Source organism: Dromiciops gliroides, chromosome 1 (genome assembly GCF_019393635.1).
Source record: "Dromiciops gliroides isolate mDroGli1 chromosome 1, mDroGli1.pri, whole genome shotgun sequence".
Lineage (NCBI taxonomy): Eukaryota > Metazoa > Chordata > Mammalia > Microbiotheria > Microbiotheriidae > Dromiciops > Dromiciops gliroides.
This window is the reverse complement of record NC_057861.1, coordinates 337,179,912-337,199,490: the sequence shown is the minus strand read 5'-3', so window position 1 is coordinate 337,199,490 and position 19,579 is coordinate 337,179,912. Positions and strand designations below refer to the sequence as shown.

General features: G+C 39.3%; 1 protein-coding gene across 1 annotated transcript in view; it reads left to right on the top strand.

The window, feature by feature from the left end:
- Positions 1-19,579, top strand: part of LOC122748873 (palmitoyltransferase ZDHHC11-like) — a 141,524-nt gene that overhangs the window by 28,788 nt on the left and 93,157 nt on the right. The window contains exons 4-5 of the mRNA XM_043994894.1: positions 14,713-14,891; positions 17,528-17,629. Of these exons, the coding sequence (XP_043850829.1) occupies positions 14,713-14,891; positions 17,528-17,629 (281 nt within the window). The remainder of the gene's footprint in view (positions 1-14,712; positions 14,892-17,527; positions 17,630-19,579) is intronic.

Here is a 19,579-nt window from a genome sequence, read left to right as displayed (position 1 = left end):
ATTTACTTATCTGAATGTGTTGTCTTTTCCCTTTCCCCCTCCCCCAAGTAGAATGCATACGTTAGGCACTTAAAAAAAAAAACTTGTTGAATTGAATTGAAATCAGGGACACCAGTTAGGAGACAACTGCAATAGCTCAGGAGTGAGGTAATGAGGTCCTGGCTCTGAATGAGATTAGTGGGGAATAGGGAGACAGGATGGATTTAAGAGTCCAGTGTTCTGGCTGACAGCTTGGAAGTTATGACTTCTCATACCTCTGTTTCTGGGAGGGCATGATTGTGAGAGCTCAGCAAGGTAGCAGCCCAGCCAGAGCCCAGTAGTAAAAGACAGATTCCCCTATCTGACATTTCAAACCTGGTGATACAAAATCCCTTTACTTATTAGAGAGAGCAAAACCATTTGAGATCCTTCACTTCTGCTTGCTCTACACTCAACCCTGACCTGCTTCTCAGACCTCCCCTTGTCAAATCTGTTTCCGATGTCTTATTTCCCATTCTGCTAGTCTCCCCAGTTGTGGAGAAACGACTTGGCTCCTTAAAAGTCCTCTACCCTATACTTGTATCTGTTAATTAGTTTTTCCTCCTCCTCCTGCAGAAAATAATGCAAGTGTTTTGTTTTTTTTTGGGGGGGGTGAGGTAGGTTTTGGTTGTTTTTTGGGGTGGGGAGTGGTTGGCCACAGAGGGGAATGAGAAGTTTAGTGTGATATCAGGCAGGGACATAAGGCCTGAATCCTGGCATTGGAACCAATTGATGAAAGAAAAAACAAACAAAAACACAGAACCAAGGGAAATGAGAGTCACTGGGATGTGAGTGGCCCCTGAGCTGAGACTAGAGTCATCCTACTTCAGTTTAGGACTAGGGCTATTTGTCCTGATGTTCTCCACATCCTTGCCTCATGTTTCTAAGAGAACTTCAACAAAGGAAAGAACAGCATAACATCTCATGAGTGTTTCCTCTTATGATGAACCTTAAACTTCCCCTTAACATGCCCCTAGAGTGTTAGTGACCCTGCTGACACAAGGGCAGAGAAGAGAGAGTCTGTCACCAAACTCCAAGGCAAGATGAATCCTGGGGCCAGCTAGGTGGTGCAGTAGATAAAGCACCGGCCTTGGATTCAGGAGGATCTGAGTTCAAATCTGACATCAGACACTTTACAATTACTAGCTGTGTGACCCTGGGCAAGTCACTTAACCCTCGTCCCGCAAAAACAAACAAACAAAAAAACAATTAAAAAAAAAGATGAATCCCAGCAAAACTCTGTGCTGATGCCTTGTTTGAGTTTTCTTGTGGCAGCAAAAAATGAATGGTAAGACCCAATAATTGACTGAAAAAGAGTTAGTACAGGGTATGGAAAGGCAGAAAGAAAGCAAGAAGTAATATTGTTGTAATTAGGCACTAGAGGCAGTGTGGTATAGTGGGAAAGGGTCACACAGCTACTAAGTGTTAAGTGTCTAAGGCTGGATTTGAACTCAGGTCCTCCTGAATCCAGGGCCAGTGCTTTATCCACTGCGCCACCTAACTGCCCCCTCTTCATTTTTTTGTGCAAGTCTTTCACTGTTTTTCTAAAATCAATCTCCTCATTATTTCTTATAGCACAATTGTATTCCATCTCAATCATATACCACAACTTGTTCAGCACCAGGGCTGGTGCTCTATCTACTGTACCACCTAGATGTCCCCCCCTTCTTTCTTTCTCTCTGTCTCTCTTCCTGTCTTCCTCTAATACCTAACAGTGCCTGTTACAAAGGAAATTATAAATGTTTGTTGATTGACTGGGACAAAAAAACAAAAACCAACTCCATGGCAGCCTGCATTGAAGCCAGTTTTATCAAGTAAATGTAAGCTTTTCTCCTACTCTTGCATCATCTACAATATACCATCTTCAGCCCACAGTGACAATGAAGGTTGAGCATTGAAATTATTTTGACCACTAGAGGGCTCCAGTATTGTTCCAGAAGGAGGCAATGACCACTCACCACTGCTAGGGATGCATTCCATGCAGCAAAGCACATAGAATAATTTTAAGAAGTCAAAGACCCCCTTTCTCTTTCTTGTGAAGATCTAGAATGCAAAAAGTCAAGCCCAAGGAACTATTTGTCCTGGAAGGAAGATCAAGCAAGACAAGTGCACACAAGGATTTCTCCCCAAAGGCTTTGGCTGAAAATAGGATTGAAAAGAGATCACCAATGAAAAGAAGTCTTTCACATAGGAGGCTAAAAGGAAGCACCCTATGCACAACAAAGACCTGAGTGAAATTCCAATGGACAGCAATTTTCCAGTGTGGTTCTTGATTCCTCATCAAGTTTGGTCCTGTGCAGAGACCAGTGTGCTCTCTACAATTGTACTCAACCCTATCATGTTATCATGGTGTACAGTATTTTTTTCTTCCAAAGTGAAAACAGGCATGGTTGCTTGATTTAATAATATGCATTGTGTATATGATGAGCCGATATCTGATGTAATTTTATTTCATCTGTAGAAATCACCTCCCTACAAGATCATTGTATTATGACCTCAGGGAAACAAATGAACTTGGCAACAACTGTTCAGAAATTCATGGGGAGCAGAAAAAGAGAGTTGGCTTTTTCAGTAACATGCTGCAGCTTTGAACCTAATGAGGACATTTTTACAGAATTTGCCCTTAAGTGATTTGATAAGACTTCAACTTGCCATTTTCAACTTTCAATGGGAACATTTGCTCTAGGGTTTTTTTCTTCCCTTCTTCCTCTGAAATAGGACAGGGGAAAAGGTTAACAGTGTTACGAAAGGGAGTGTATCAATAGACGGGTAATTTATTCACTATTTGTTTACTAAACACAGATTGTTGCTAGGATGTGCTATGGTGTCAGTCTCTCATTCTCATAACAGAGCAGTGGCTGAAATTTCTGAAGCCCCAGAAAGAAGCTACATTTCTTGTTGGAATAAAAATTAGTGAGACTGGTTGTACTGTGGTTTAGTTCATTCACTCTGATGGATGTGCTGTAATTAAACCCAAGATATTGACTAATATCATACAGAATCTGAAAGTAAAACCACACCAAATTACATGTTTCTTTTTCCATTATGATTTATTATACTTATTTTAAATTTTATTATTCTCTAACATGGTGGGTACTCACTATCTTAATAATAAATGACAGTTGAATGAATTCTGAAATTAGTAGCTGATTGAATTTATGAGTAATTTTTAGGCAAAAGAGGCAGGGAGAGAAAGGTTCCTTGTATGTGTAAGTAGCACACAGTAACTAGGAATGATAGTTTAACTTGCCAAGCATATGCTGCTATTGTTTAAAGAAATGTTGTGTCATGCAAACAGGATGGAGACAAAGATCTATATTAAAATTATTTTTTTTTACATTTCTTTCCTTCTTCCCTCCCCACCCCCCACCCTCCCTAAATCTCAGTTTCTTTATTTGTAAAATGAGGATGTGGGTCTGGATGACTTTCATGATCCATTCTTTTTTTTTTTTTTTTTTTGGTGAGGCAATTGGGGCTAAGTGACTTGCCTAGGGTCACACAGCTAGTAAGTGTTAAGTGTCTGAGGCTGGGTTGGAACTCAGGTCCTCCTGACTCCAGGGCCTGTGCTTTATCCACTGTGCCACCACCTAGCTGCCCCTCATGATCCATTCTAACTCCATATTTAGGACCCTTTGAAGTTATTTTAATAAGCTGCTCTGTGAAATGGGTGTAATAATATTTACAGTACCATACATCATAGGAGAAAAATGCTTTGTGAACCTTAAAGTACTATTAAAATATGAATTATGACTGTTATATGATTGAAACTACTCTTTCCTTCAAAAGAAGAAGCTAGAATATGTTTTTCTGTATCCCAGGAAGTTTATATCTGTATTGGTGCTTTTAGATAGCCCCTATGGGTAATGATCAAGGGAGAATAGAAAGAAGGAAAGAAGCATTTATTGAGTTCATGCTATGGGCCAAAAATTTCTCCAGATGTCTTACAAATATCTGATTTGATCTTCACAACCACCCTGGGAGATAAGCACTATTGTTATCCCTATTTTACTGATAAGGAAACTAAAGCAGAGGTTAAATGACTTGCCCAAGATCACACAGCTAATAAGTTTCTGAGGCCACATTTCAACTCAAGAAGATGAGTCTTCCTGACTCCAAGGCCTAGCGCGCTCTACACTATGGCGCCACCTAGCTGCCCTGATTAATCCACTACATACTGCTAATTCCTAGGATGCAACTGAGTCGGCATTTGGACCTTCCTTCCATGGGGATTTTCAGAGAAAGTCGAAGCAATGCACATTATCTTATTTTTTAACATTAAATTCAGTCAGAAGGATCAGCATTGTATTTATCAAAAGTAAACACAGATCTCCAGGGCAGCAGTTCCAGAACAGTCTTTTTCAAAGTCTACTATTGTACATTTCAAGATGGTATCCTGAACCCCCAACGATTCTTTTTTAATGTGCAAGCATAATCCTATAAATATTCGTCCATCTTCCCATGCTGAGAAGAACGTGCTATTATAACATGAAATGTCAAGGTATCTGGATCTGACTTCTCAAGCAAGTAAACCAGGGATAGCTCAATGGAAGTAAACCATGTCCCAGCCTCCCCTACAATATCTTTTTTATATAAATTTAACTAAGATTTTCAGTACCAAGAGGATGGGTTTGGGATAATCCCCCTCTTATCCCCCTGCCTCCTTGCCCAAACTCTCCTGTCTTTTTGAGTAGGGGGATCTCCCATGTGGCCTTAGCTCCATGGAGTGGAATTCTACCCTCAAACAATTAAAGAAAGCAGTACAGGGTGCACACAATGAAATTTCCTGCACCGGTCAAGCAAACACACCTTCTTCTTGTACTGCTCAGTTCCATTAGTGAGTGTTAGCTCTCTTCAGAATATTGTTAATTGCTTCCTTGGTAACCAACCAAAACACAGCGTGGCAGCCATTGTCAGAGTTCCATGGGGAGTCGTGGCTATTTTCTAATCCACTAAACACTGCAGTGAGAATGCGGGCTGAATACCGAACAGTATCATTTGGATGACTGGACTGGTAGAAGGATATGTTTTGAATTCTTTTCATGTCAGAAGAGAAATGTCATGGAATATGTGCTACAGATCTGAATGGAGAACCTGACTTTTCTCTTGGCTTGGCTCTGAGAGGGAGCTCTTGGGTCCTAAATGAATTCTGGTACTCAGAGATCTGAAGGTAGCAATTCTTCACTCTGATGAGGTACAGAGCTACCCAAAGAAGAAAAAGTTTTCCATTTGCTAAAACTCTTTCCTCTCTACTCTGCAGACTCTGATTTCATGGGCCTAAGAAGAGGAGAGAGTAAATAAAACACTGGATGCTTTCATCTTTCTCTAGCCATTGGCCTGTTTCCTTTTTCTTTCCATGTTCATGTTCTATTTGGTCCATAAGCAGACCCAACAAAATCCTCTTGAGGCAAATTTTCCAAAAGAAGCCTCCTCCCACCCCTTCCCCAAAAAGGGAAGAACAGCGAAACAACCACAGGCAAATGTTTGAATTCTGCAGTAGTCCAGCCTTCCTCCACATACATCGTAATTAGCATTTTCCTCACGCATTCATGAAATAAATATTTCTCATGTGCTGACTATAAAAAGCTTCCTTCTATTCAAAATTATTCAGTGGCTCCCTATGGCCTCATGAATTCTAGGCCCTCCACAAGCCAGCGCACACCTTACCTTTCTATCCTCATTTCCTAGTATTCCTTTCACAAACTACAGAGCTATCAAACTGTATCTACTCTCTACATTCTGAACCCAGATTGAACTCTTACATGGTCCTCCCTCTGCTCAGGCAGCTGTTCTCTATGTCTAGGACCCTCCTTCCCCATCTTGATCTTTGGAACTAACTATTTTTTAGACCCCCAACTCAGTTTCTACTTTATCCTAAAGACTTTCCTAATTGCCTCCATTGTTAACAAACCTTGATCCTTGGACCTCAACATAGCATCTTCTTTTAGAACTCTGATCCATTTGTCATGTAATATTAATGGATTATAACTGTGTGTGTTGGGGCAGCTAGGTGGCGCAGTGGATAAAGCACCAACCCTGGATTCAGGGGGACCTGAGTTCAAATCCAGCCTCAGACACTTGACACTTACTAGCTGTGTGACCCTGGGCAAGTCACTTGACCCTCATTGCCCCACAAAAATAAAAATAAAATAAAATAAAATAACTGTGTGTGCTGACACCTTACTATGTGTAACCCAATCCCAAAGGTGAGGAATAGCTATTGCTACATATATGCTACTTTTAAAAATATTTATTTTATTTTTAATTTATAAAATTAAACAAGCATTTCCATAATATAGTAGAAAAATAAAAAGATGATTGCACATGAAACTACAAATCCAGCGTGTACAACTTGCTATTTTTTTAATTTAAAAAAATTATCATGTAAATTTCTTTTTCCTTTTTTCTCTCCCCCATCCCTACCATTAAACAAAAATGTATGTACATACATACAAATATATATACACACACATATATACATATATTATACATATAAACACACACATATATGTAAAATCATTATATCTATCACTTCTTTCTCTGGATGCAGATAGTATTTATGAGTCAAAATGACTTAGTTGCCCAAAGATGTTCTTAAAACAATATCGCGATTATTGTATACAACATTCTCGTGGTCCTGCTCATTTCATTCTTCATTATTTTGTTGTTGTTTTTTGTTTTGTTTTTTGTTTTTGCGGGGCAATAAGTGTTAAGTGACTTGCCCAGGGTCACACAGCTAGTAAGTGTCAAGTGTCTGAGGCTGGATTTGAACTCAGGTTCTCCTGAATCCAGGGCCAGTGCTTTATCCACTGCGCCACCTAACTGCCCCCTCTTCATTTTTTTGTGCAAGTCTTTCACTGTTTTTCTAAAATCAATCTCCTCATTATTTCTTATAGCACAATTGTATTCCATCTCAATCATATACCACAACTTGTTCAGCCATTCCCTAGTTGGCCAGGTTTCTCCTGGCTCACCTGGGCTCACTTGGCCCATGCATGCCATTGTATCTTACCCTAGTGCTTAAGGCAGGGTTCCACATAGAGATTTGTTTACTGACTAGTAGGCATTTAATAAATGTGTGATAATTGATTGCTAGTACTCGGGGGTGGGGGAGGGGGGGAGAAAGGGAAGGCTTAATGGAACAGATGGTGTTTTGAGTTAAAGCTTTACAGCAGAGGTTCTTAACATTTTTGTGGGTCATGGATCACTTTGACAGTGTGGTGAAGCCTATGTATCCTTTCCCAAGATGTTTTTTAAATAATTGAAGAGAATGGCATATTTTATTTAGAGTTTTGTAAAAAAAAAAAGTGTCACTTTTTGCCATCCAAATTCATGATCCCATGAAATTGATCTATGAATTTCAAGTTAAGAACTCCTGCTTTAAAGTGTGGGGGGGGGGGGGAGTGTTCAACAGTAGGTGAAGATGAGAAGGGCATTCCAGGCATGCAGAACAGTGAAAGCAAAGGTACAGAGGAGAAAGAACACACAGTATGATCAAAGGACAGACTGGCACAGCTTGGCTGGAGCAGAGAAAGTGCTCTCACATATTTATAAAATGATTGCTTAAGAAGACTCTCATCTTCATATAGGCATACATAAATGCAGTAGTGCCTTCTCCTGAAAAACCAAAATCTGACTCACTGAATGATTTTTGTAAAATCCTCTAATTTCTATCAGCCTCAGTTTCCTTAAATTTATTTATGTATTTATTTATTTTTGCAGGGCAATAAGGGTTAAGTGACTTGCCCAGGATCACACAGCTAGTGTTTGAGGTCGGATTTGAACTCAGATCCTCCTGAATCCAGGGCCCGTGCTTTATCCACTATGCCACCTAGCTGCCCCCAGTTTCCTTAAATTTCAAGCAAAGATCAAGGTGGTCACCTCTATCTTATCTTGTGTACCATTACATATTTAGTTGTGAGATAAATATCAGAGACATAGGTTCATTAATAGGACTAAAGAGCACAGAGGTTCAGGCTCACACTCTTGGAGCTGACCTTCTTTGCTTAGAAACTGGATTCAAAATATCTATTTCCGTGGATGGTTCACATGGAATCATTGATATTATTGTCTCTGACTTCCAGATAGTTTCTGTCCTCCATTCGGATCACTCCCAATGGGTTAACCATGAGGTCTTAGAGTCCCAGTGCCATGGTATGAACACTGATGATCAAAAACAACATTAGGTCAGAAAGTCACAGAATCCCAGAGCTGGTAGAAACCTTAGATATCTCTAGCACTGTGACATATGGGAAGAGCAAGCCATTGACTAACAACACTGTTTTAACCACCTAATATGTGCCAGGCATTACGCTAGGTATTAAGGATATAAAGACAAACATGAAACAGCCCTGCCCTCAAGGAATTTACAATCTAGACAAAGAAGATAATAATTATATAAATAGGTATATATAAAAGTCAGTCAATAAACATTTTCAAGATACAAAGAAAGGCAAAAGCCAGTCTCTACTCCGAAGGAGTTCAGGGTTTAATGGAGAGACATGTAAACAGATGTGCACAAACAAGCTATATACAGGATTTGTTGCTGTTGAGTCATTTCAGTTGTGTTAGACTCTTTGTCACTCTGTTTGGAGTTTTCTTGGCAAAGATACTGAAGTGGTTTGCCATTTCCTTCTCCAGTTTATTTTACAGATAAGGAAATTGAGGCAGAGTAAAGTAACTTGCCCAAGGTCTCATAGCTAGTAAGTGTCTGAGGCCAGATTTAAACTCAAGTCTTCCTCAGTTTAGGTCCAGCTCCCTATCCACTGTGCCATCTAGCAGGCCCATGTACAGGGTCAAGGTAAATATTGATTTAGAGGAGGGCTTGTTAAACTTTTTCACTTGAACCCCTTTTTGCCTGAGGAATTTTTACTTGACCTTAGGTATATAGGTATATAAAATAGGTATACAAATCAAACGTTTACTGCCAAATTTTTCCCAACCCCCACATTCAGTTATTTGACCCCATATGGGGTCCCAACCCACAGTTTAAGAAGCATTGATTTAGGGCAGCTAGGTGGCACAGTGGATAAATCATTGGTCCTGGATTCAGGAGGACCAGAGTTCAAATCCAGCCTCGGACATGTGACACTTACTAGCTGTGTGACCCTGGCCAAGTCACTTAACCCTCATTGCCCCACCCAAAGAAGAAGAAGAAGAAGAAGAAGAAGAAGAAGAAGAAGAAGAAGAAGAAGAAGAAGAAGAAGAAGAAGCAGAAGCTTTGATTTAGAGGATGACATCACTAGCTTTGGGAGGATAGGGAGAAAGGAAGTGTCAGGAAAGGGTCCATAGTGAAGATGGCACTTTAGTTGAGACTTGCACCAAATTGATAGTCAGAGCTCAGTTCAGAACCTGACTATACCATTTACAATCTTCCTGTGAGACTCAGGTCAGGTTCCATTCTCAGGGATTATCAGCTGTGTTCTCCTTGTCTCCAAAATGAGGGAGTTGAATAAAGCAATGACCAATGCTGCATCCAATTCTAAATCTAGAATCCTAGTCCAGCTTCCTCATTTTACCAATGAGAAAACCGAGTGTTCTCTAGACTATAAACTCAAACTCAACATCCTGGGTAAATTGCTGCTATTAAAAAAAAAATTAACACAAGCCCACCTTTACAAGTTCTCTAGTGATTGTACTTCTACTTTCATTTTCCTCACCAGTAAGAGAACTCAGCATTTATTTTTTACTCTATAATTCTATGATTCAAAGTAGGAAAAAACTTATTGCAAAGGCAGCAATATAAATATAAATTCTAATTTCAACCCTCCCCTGACAAATTTTTTTTCGATGCTTCACACCTTCTCATTCCTCTTACCATTCTTGTGTGTTCTAGGGGAAGTTAGTCAGGATTTGTAACTATGCAAGAATGCCAGGCAGTCAAGAAAATGGTCTCTGGCCAAGGTTCCAAGGCCCTAGTAGAAATTAGGGCCTGACTAATGAGGCCTTGGACTATGGGCCTAATAAGAAAGCAAATAGACTTTGTATACTTCTTCTGCACCATTTTTGTTTTGTCTCCATGGAGATTTATATTTGTGTTAGCATCATGGAAACAGAGAGGTATAGAGTTACAAGGGATTTTCGGTATGTCTAGGTCCTAATCCCTCATTTTTCAAATGAGGAAACTGAGGCTCAGAAAAGTGAGGTGAATGGCTGAAAGTTACTCCCAACAGACATGAAAGAGCTGTCATTGGAACCCAGGGTACCTGACTCTTAGGACAGACTGCTTCCTACTACATTAACTCCAGTGAAGGACAAACAGGAAAGAAGGCAGAGAGTTTACAAACTTGATTTGTTCTCTTTAATCCCAGGGGAATTCTAGGAACATGTTCACCAGGATTCATGGGGAGTCTGAGCTCATCTCCCATCTTCTTCAAACCAACCAGAGGCACAACCAGTCACACTAGAGAATTGCTAGGCTTGGGCCTTATAGTGTCTCTAGGGGGATCCATCCACATGCTATGACTATAAATTAAGGAGCCTGGTCCCACAAACTGATGGTAGAAAATGTGTCTAATTACTTTTTAGACCCACTTTGTACTTTAAAGCAATGATAGGGACAGATAAGTGGTGCAGTGGATAGAGCACCAGCCCTGGATTCAGGTTCAAATCCAACCTCAGACACTTGACACTTAATAGCTGTGTGACCCTGGGCAAGTCACTTAAACCTCATTGTCCGGAGGGGAAAAAAAATCAATGGTTAGAGCTCCTGTTCTCATAATGATTACGGGAAAATCTATTAGGGAAATGCCTTTATCAGCATCTCCCCTCCCTTCCTCTACTGCTCCTTTCAGAAGGATCTGGGCCTGAGAGTGAGCAGAAGCTTCTAGGACAAAAAAAGTATTAACAATGCCTGTGTAGAATGTTTTTTCCACTTTACCTTCCTCTCTGTCATTAACAAACCCAGGGTGTGTTTCTACCATTGCATAGTAAGGGATGTTAGAGGTGGGGAAAATGAAAAGGGAAGTAACAGACTCAGAACCTACTTGCTACAAATATGCTTTGTTGTCTGCTCCCCCCCCCCCACCTTAGCTTGTAGACTTGTAGGCTTAGGAGGAGACACCTATGATCAGGAGGAAGACAGTGGCTCTTCTGGTAATAAATGGGTCCACTAAAAATTTTCTGTAGTACAGAAAATGTTGACATCAAAAAAGAGTACCAGGCAACTTTGGCAAGTTCAGATTAATAGATACACAGGCATTAAGGCTAGTTCAAAAGCAACCCTAATAAGACTCCAAATGTTGCATAGACTTGTTTCCTACTAGTGGGAAATTTCACCATATACTCCTAAGAGCAATTTAAATATAAAGGCTCCTTTAATTGTGTATTCTAACATTTGCTTATTTTTATTTTTCTCTTTCCTTCTTCCTTTTTCTCTCCCTTCCTTATTTCTTTCTACCCTTCTTCCTTTCCTCCTTTTCACCCTCTTCTATTCCATTCACTAAAGGCCCTTCCCACTTCTCTCATCTCAGATATGACAGCGATTAAGTGAGGTGCCAAAGTGATCCCCCCAGACAGGTTATGTGATATGAAAGCATTCAGGAAGACTATAAGCACAATCAATATCTTTTCCCTTGTTTTCTCTATAAGGACGGGCTTAGATTTTAAGGCAGGACTGAAAGAAGCTAACTCCCCTTTCTTTATTCCAATGTACTGGGGCCAAGCCCATTCTAGAACCCAATTAGACTTACTTCCCTCATTCCTTCATTCATTCTTTCAAAGCTCCCATTGACAAATGACCTGCTTTTCATTAGTTGAGATATTCTGAATAGTTATTTGAGCCCCTGTTTTTTTGTTTTGTTTTGATTTTAGAATTCAAAGGTCAGTGATGTTCAGCTTAAAAATTGATCCTTCTGGGCAGCTAGGTAGCACAGTGTATAAAGCACTAGCCCTGGATTCAGGAGGACCTGAGTTCAAATTTGGCCCCAGACACTTGACACTAGATGTGTGACCCTGGGCAAGTCACTTAACCCTCATTGCCCTGCCAAAAAAAAAAAAAAAGAAAAAGAAAAATTGATCCTTCTAATAAGTTTGGTACACAAAATAAAGCTTTTAATTTACCTATCTCATAGCACTGAAAATTATGAGAAAGAATTAACATAGAGAAGTAATATTTCTTTAATTTTTTTAAATGTTCATTTTCCCCTGAATTAAACAAGCAACCTACTCCCCAAAGAGTAAAGAACATTACCATATATAAAATAGACAAGGAAAAGAGGATTTTAAGTGAAATTATAAAATGATTGTATATGTGGCTTGGTTTTTAAAAGTATGTGATTTATTTACCATATTGCTCTGAAATCTGTCCTGCTTGTCTGTGTTTCCTTCTGAACCTTCTTTTATTCTTTTCTGTGTATGTTTTAAATGCTTTAATGACCCTCTTTCCTTTTTTAAATTTTTTTTGGCAAGACTGTAATACTCTCCACACTCCTCTTCCCCTTCCCCCATAAGAAAAACACAATCATTGCATCAAATACGTCATGCAAAACAAATCTTCACATTTACAATATCCAAAAATATATGTCTCATTCTTCACCTTGGGTCTATTACCCTTCTGTCAAAAGAGCTCTGGTGTTATGATTGGTCATTGCATTGACCAGAGTTCTTAAGTCTTTCCATACTATTTTTGTTTGCACTGTTGTTATTTCTATAGACATTATTCTGGTTCTGTTCACTTTGCTCTGCCTCAGTTCATACAAACCTTCAAAGGTTTCTCTGAAACCATGCCCATTGTAATTACTTATAATGGAATAATGTTTTTATAATTATATACCATAATTTATTCAGCCATCCTTCCATTTATGGGTAGCCCTTTTGTTTCCAGGTCTTTGCTACAACAAAAAGAGCTACTACAAATAATTTAATACATACGCATCTTTTTCTTTATTCTCCTTGAGGTATAGACCTATTATAAGTGCAGTTGGGTCAAAGAGTATGTATGCAGCATTTAGTGATTCGGGGGTATAGATCCAAATTGCTCAGCGGAATGGTTAGATCAATTTAAAGTTCTACCAAGAGTATACCAATATGACTGTATTCTCAAAATCTCTCTAATAACTGTCACTTTCCTTTTTTGTCATCTTTGCTGTTGTGATAAGTATGAAGTAGAAACTCAAACGTGCTTAGATTTGCATTTCTCAGTTATATGGAGCATTTTTCCCACATGGTTACTGATACTTTGGATTTCTTCCTTTAAGAATTGCCAATTTATATCCTTTGACTGTATCATCCTTATAGAATTTGTCATTAAAATATATCACTTTTATATAGGTTGTGCCAAGTCACAAATATTTAATAACTTCTTTATTTTTTGTTTTTAATTTATAATACCATAACATCATATACAGTATATGTAGGAAATTAATTTACATTGCATATGAAAAAACAAATCTTGTACATGGGAAAAAATAATTTTAAAAAATTATTAAAACATTAGACCACTTTGTGACCCTATATATTTAAACTGGTTCCTTATATGTCTGAGATATTGGACCTTGCTGGAAATATTTTCTCCCTAATTAACTGTTTCTCTTCTAGTTTTAACTACATTGATTTTATTTGTGCAAAACCTTTACAATTTTATGTGATAAAAATTGTCCATTTTATCTCCTATGGTGCTCTCTATTCTTTATCTGTTCATGAACTCTTCCCCATAAATAGTTGTGAAAACTAAGTTCTTATTTATTCCTGTAATTTGTTTTGGATATGTTCTTTTGTGATAAGGTCATTTATACATTTGGAACTTATTGTAATATGTGGTGGGGTATTTTGGTCTGAATCTCAGTCCTATGAGTTTTTCCATCAGTTCTTGTGGAATGGTGATTTTTTGCCTCAATAGTCAGTCTTTGGGTTTACAACCACTACTATGTTTGTTTATGTCTGTATATTGAATATCTGATCTGCTCCACTGATCAAGGTTTTTGTTGTTGTTGTTGCTGTTTCTTTCTTTCTTTTTTTATTTTTTTAGCTAGTACCAAATAGATTTTTTCTTTAATGAGGCAATTGGGGTTAAGTGACTTGCCCAGCTAGTAAGTGTTAAGTGTCTGAGGCTGGATTTGAACTCAGGTACTCCTGACTCCAGGGCCGGTGCTCTATCCACTACACCACCTAGCTGCCCCCACCAAATAGTTTTGATGATTACCATTTTGTTGTATAGTTTGAGATCAGGGCCTCTTCCCCACTTTTTTCATTATTTCCCACTAGAAAATTGACTTTTAGTTCTTCTAAATGATTTTTTTCTAGTTCTTGAAAGTAAACCTTCGGTAGTTTGATTAGCATGACACTAAATAAGTTGATTAATTTAGATAGAATTATCATACACATTATATTGGCAAAGGCCACCCATGAGCAATTAGTACCCACTTAATTAGGTATGTATTTCTGTAAAAAGAGTTTTGTAGTTATATTCAACTATAAGAGTGTTTTGGTAGGTGGATTCAAGTATGTTATACATTCTCTAGTTATTTTGAATGGAATTTCTCTTCTTTCTACTGTCTTTCTGTATGTGTGTATAATATATATGTGTCTGTGTGTCTGTGTGTGCATAAATATAATATACACATGCATATATATGGATATATACTAGAGAGGCTGGTTTGTCTTCATCTCTTATTGATATGAATTACTATATTTTAAAAATGTAATCATATATATGATAGGTTCCATTACTCCATTGTTCTTTAACTTGTACTCTCTCAGGTTATGGGCATATTATTTGTGTTTCACTTTGTTGTTCATATTACTGCTATCACAATTGACCCAGTTGATCCAAATGTACGGGACAAAGAAAGCTATGGCAAGCCCATGCCTGCCTTGGACAGGACCAAACATAAGCACGCAATTCAGAACCAGTACTGCAACCTATGTAAAGTCACAGTGTAAGTCATCCCCCTACAACATCACTTCGATTTTCTTGCAGAAAAAAAGTCAAGAAGGACAGCATCTTTTTCTTTGGGGCCGTCTGAAAAGATGACACTCACCCTCCATCAGAGATAGAGAGAAGGAGTTTTCAACCTTGTAGACTTGATGCCTTGGGGATCTAACATAAGTTTTACCATATGTGCCAGCACACTTTAGGGGATGATGGGACAGAGTGATAAAGCAAATGCTGGACTAGTAGCAAGATCCAATCAGAAGTGGTGGGAATGAGCAGTAGGAGCTACAAAAAAAGTCTAGAGATGTTAGAAGTCTTTACCGTGGATTCCATTATTCTTGGGTTGTCCATGTGAAATTAAGAGTACTGGTATAGACAACGGGGATCTTTCATTCAGGCCAGCCATGGACCTTTTCTTCCCATCCCCCCAATATTATTTAGCACCACTGTGGATCTCAATACCACTTATCAGATTTTTGTATACACAGCAACACCCTAAGGCTCTTATGTGACATTCTTGAGATTACCACTTGATATACAATCACTAGGGAGGTGACCTAGTACAGTGGAAAGGATACCAAGGATCAGAGTTAGAAGACAGATTCCAATCTCAGCTCTTTCACTAGCTGAATGGCCTTGGACAATTCCCCTAACCTTTGCTGGCCTCAGTTTCCTTGCCTGTAAAATAAGGGGTTGGATTAGATGGCCTATAAGTTTCTTTCCAGCTCTAAACATAATATCCTATGGGTTATATATTGATAAAACATCGCTGATAGGCCAAATTTTGCCATTTGTTTTTGTATATAGCCTGTGAACTAAAAATTATTTTTACATTTTAAAATAGTTATATTATAAATATAAAACATTTTTGGTGAAAAATGTAAAAACCATTCTTATCTCTTAACAGTACAAAAGCAGGCTTCAGGCTATAGTTTGCCTACCTCTGCTATAGATTCTATGTCTGACAGTTAGGGGATATATTAGACCAAGAACTGGATTTAAGAGTCGGGTAGCCATGAGTTCAAATCCTGCCTCAGATACTTCCTAGCCATGTGACCCTGGGCAAGTCACTAAAGCTCTCTATTTTGACTTCTGTTTCCTCACCCCTGTAAAATGGGGGTAATAATAGTACCCGATTCCCAGGGCTATTATGAAGGTCAACTCATAAAATATATTTAAAGAATGATATAAATATAAGAAATGATGATGTCGCTGATTCCTCTTCTTATATCTTTTAAACTTGGTCCCTCTCCTGACCCTTCCTACAGAATCCTTGTTGTGTTTTTTAAAATCTTGATGAACAATTTCCTTTGCCACAGCCGGAGAAGTTGGATATCCCCTCCTTCTGACAGCTAGTAAAGTTGCCAGAAAGACCACTGGACTTGCAGTCAGAGTCCCCAGGTGACCTTGGGCAGGTCAGCTTAACCATTCAGAGTGACTCTCTGTCTCCTAGGGCCTTATTCAGGGAAGCCCTTTGCTTTCTTAGAAGGTAGGTACTCAAATGTCATCATTTCTATTTTCCAGGTGAGGATACTGAAGCCCAGATCACTTAAGGGACTTTTCCAGGCCAGCCACTTGACTAGTCTATGACTAGTAAATGTCAGAAGTAGGACTATATGTGACTAGACCTAACATTGCTAGATAAATATGAACTGATATTAAAAATGATTATAATAATACCAGCACTGCCTTCCTTTGGGGCCATTGGGAGGAAAACACTTGATAAAATGTTTCTCCAGCAGAAGATTAGGTTCATGCTGCTCCTCTAAGTTGAACACCCTATTAAGGAAAAGAAAAACGTGCCAATCAGGTGTGGCAGTGCCCTCCTATAAATCCTATTCCTGGGGAGGCTGGGGCTAATGGATCACTTAAGCTCAAGAATTCTGAGCTGAGATCAGGTATCTGTTACTTAGTACGGCAACAATCAGGTGAGCTCTGGAAGAAAGGAGGCTGAGCTTACCAGGTTACCTGAGGAGGGGTGAAATGGCCTGGGTCATAACTTCCATATTGATCAGCAGTGGAATAAGGCCCTTAAGGTCACTGGCCTTTCAGCCTGAGAGATAATGGGAGATCCAGTCTAAAAACTTTTTTTTTAAAGGGGCCACTAACTGATCCTTAAGGGACAGCTAGGTGACACAGTGGATAGTGGATAGTGGAGTGCAGGGCCTGAAGTCAGGAATACTTATCTTCCTGAGTTCAAATGTGGTCTCAGACATTTACTAGCTATGAGACCCTGGGCAAGTCACTTACCCCTATTTGCCTCAGTTTTCTCATCTGTGAAATGACCTGGAGAATGAAATGGTAAATCACTCCAGTATCTTTGCCCAGAAAATCCCAAATGGTTTAATGAAAAGTCAGACACAACTGAAACTACTGAACAAAGACTGACCCTTAGCCAACAGTTGCTAGACAGCCTTTGGTGAACTCCTTGCCCTGGGAGGTATTTTTGTTTGTTTGTTTGTGTGTTTTAAATAAAATGGGGCATGGGGTGGAGGGAGGGAGGAGATACATCCTTTGGAAACTTTCTTCTTTAGCTGTTGATATGACCTGATTTTTTTTTACTAGGTATTACTAAGTACGTGTGCAAGAGTATGATAGAGTTGATCAATAACACCCCATCTCCCTTTTTCCCTTAACCAGGGAGGTGAAAGCCAAGCATTGTAGTGCCTGCAACAAGTGCATCTCTGGCTTTGACCACCACTGCAAATGGCTCAACAACTGTGTGGGAAGGAGAAACTACTGGTAAGGGATGACTGTCATGATTTGTGTGAATGCCTAGAGGCAGCTAAATGAATTCCAAACAGAAGACAGGAGCCTCGTGTTCTCACCACCACAGGCTCTAAACTCCAAGGCCCTGCTAGATTCCTGGGTTTTGTTTTGCAATTTGAATCCGGGTGGAGTCATGCTTGAGCTTGTTCAATTCCAGCTCATTAGTGTCAATTGTCTTTGGATCTTGTGATATTAAAGAAGAAAGTGAACTCTGTTGATTCTATTCTAGGAAATTCACATAAGGAAAGTTCTCCCCTTTGTGTCTATCTTGACTGATACAAGAATAAGAAATTTTAGTCTAGCCGTGGATTAATTTACCATTATATCTACTTCCTCTGGAATGTCAATTTATTTCTAAACCAAAGGTTTTATGCTGTTTCCAGAATGTCTATTTATCTCTAACTCAAATGTTTTTGACTGTTCAGCCAGGAATAGTTAAATTCCTTTCAACAAACATTTATTGAAGTACCTACTGTGTAGAGAGCCTATAATATTAAAGTAACTAGCTTAGGGGGAAACAATCTTTGAAATGGAAGCACACACATGCATAGGACCTAGGTTGGGGAGGGAGCGGTGCTGGCTCTTCTAGGCCTTTCCCTGGGGGGGGGGGGGAAGGGCCAAAGGATTATTCACCCAGCTGTGCTGGCAGATCTAGTTTATACTCTGTACCTAGGAATGAAGAATTTAAGGGGTTGTAGAAAGAAAGGGAATTATCCAGCATCGGAGCCAACTAGTAGTTTTCAGGGTGTGTCTGTCTCCACAACACCCAAACAACCTGATGAGAAATGAAAAAATTCAATCAGGTGGAAGACTTTGCCTTGATGAGGATGAAGATAGGGAAGTTTGTTCAGTGCTGATGGCTCCCTGCTAGTTCAGGATAAACCAGAAGCTTACTAAGCTTTTGAGTTTCTACATGAACAACCAAAATGATGTCAGAGAATAAAATGGGATTTTTGATTCTGCTGGTCCTGTAGCTACTATGCCAGGCTTGGTCCCAGAAATTGTGGGGAAAAGAAGAAAACTGTCCTTGTTGATTTGTAGGTACATCTGTTCCAAGTTCCATGTAACCATAATGGTTGACAAAATGTCTCTCAGTGCAGTGCTTCTCAGAAAAGCTCTAGGGACACATTTTATTTTTTCTAAAACCTTATAGCACAAATGCAGAGGATACCATTGAACAATGACATTGAAGAGAAGTAAATGGGGCAAATAAGTGGCTTTGTAATAATGACCCCAATGAGGGCAGCTAGGTGGCACAGTGGATAGAGCACCGGCCCTGGAGTCAGGAGTACCTGGGTTCAAATGTGGCCTCAGACACTTAACACTTACTAGCTGTGTGACCCTGGGCAACTCACTTAACCCCAATTGCCTCACTAAAAAACAACAACAACAAAATAATGACCCCAATAATTCAATACTTACTGTACCCAGCCTATCCTCAGTGCATTTGCCCCCTTCCTTCCAGATTGTAATCCCTCATTACCTGAGTTGCTCACCTTTTAAAGCAGCAACAGCCTAAAAATTATTCAGTCCAAGGCTAACCTGGTGTCAAGACTTTCCAAACTTAGCTAGCCTGGTCCTGAAACAGACATTTCTGGGCCCATAATCAAAATGATTCAGGCTTGGTAGGTTTTGCCAGAGTTTGCAGTCCACTGGCATAGCTTTCAAGAACCAAGGCTTGCAAAGTGACAGGATCAGAATTTTAAGAACTGGAATAGGTCTTTTATCATCTTGGTCAACTTCCTCAGTCTACAAATCAAGAAAGGAAGGTTTTCTTTCCCAAAAGTTAAATGACTTGCCTAAGGTCATACAATTAACACTAGAACCAAGAGTAGGACCCAGGGTTCCTGACTCCTGATAGTACTTTCAAGGAAGTTTTCTGAAGTCTCTGGTTGCTACATGATTTGTTTAGCAAATATCTGA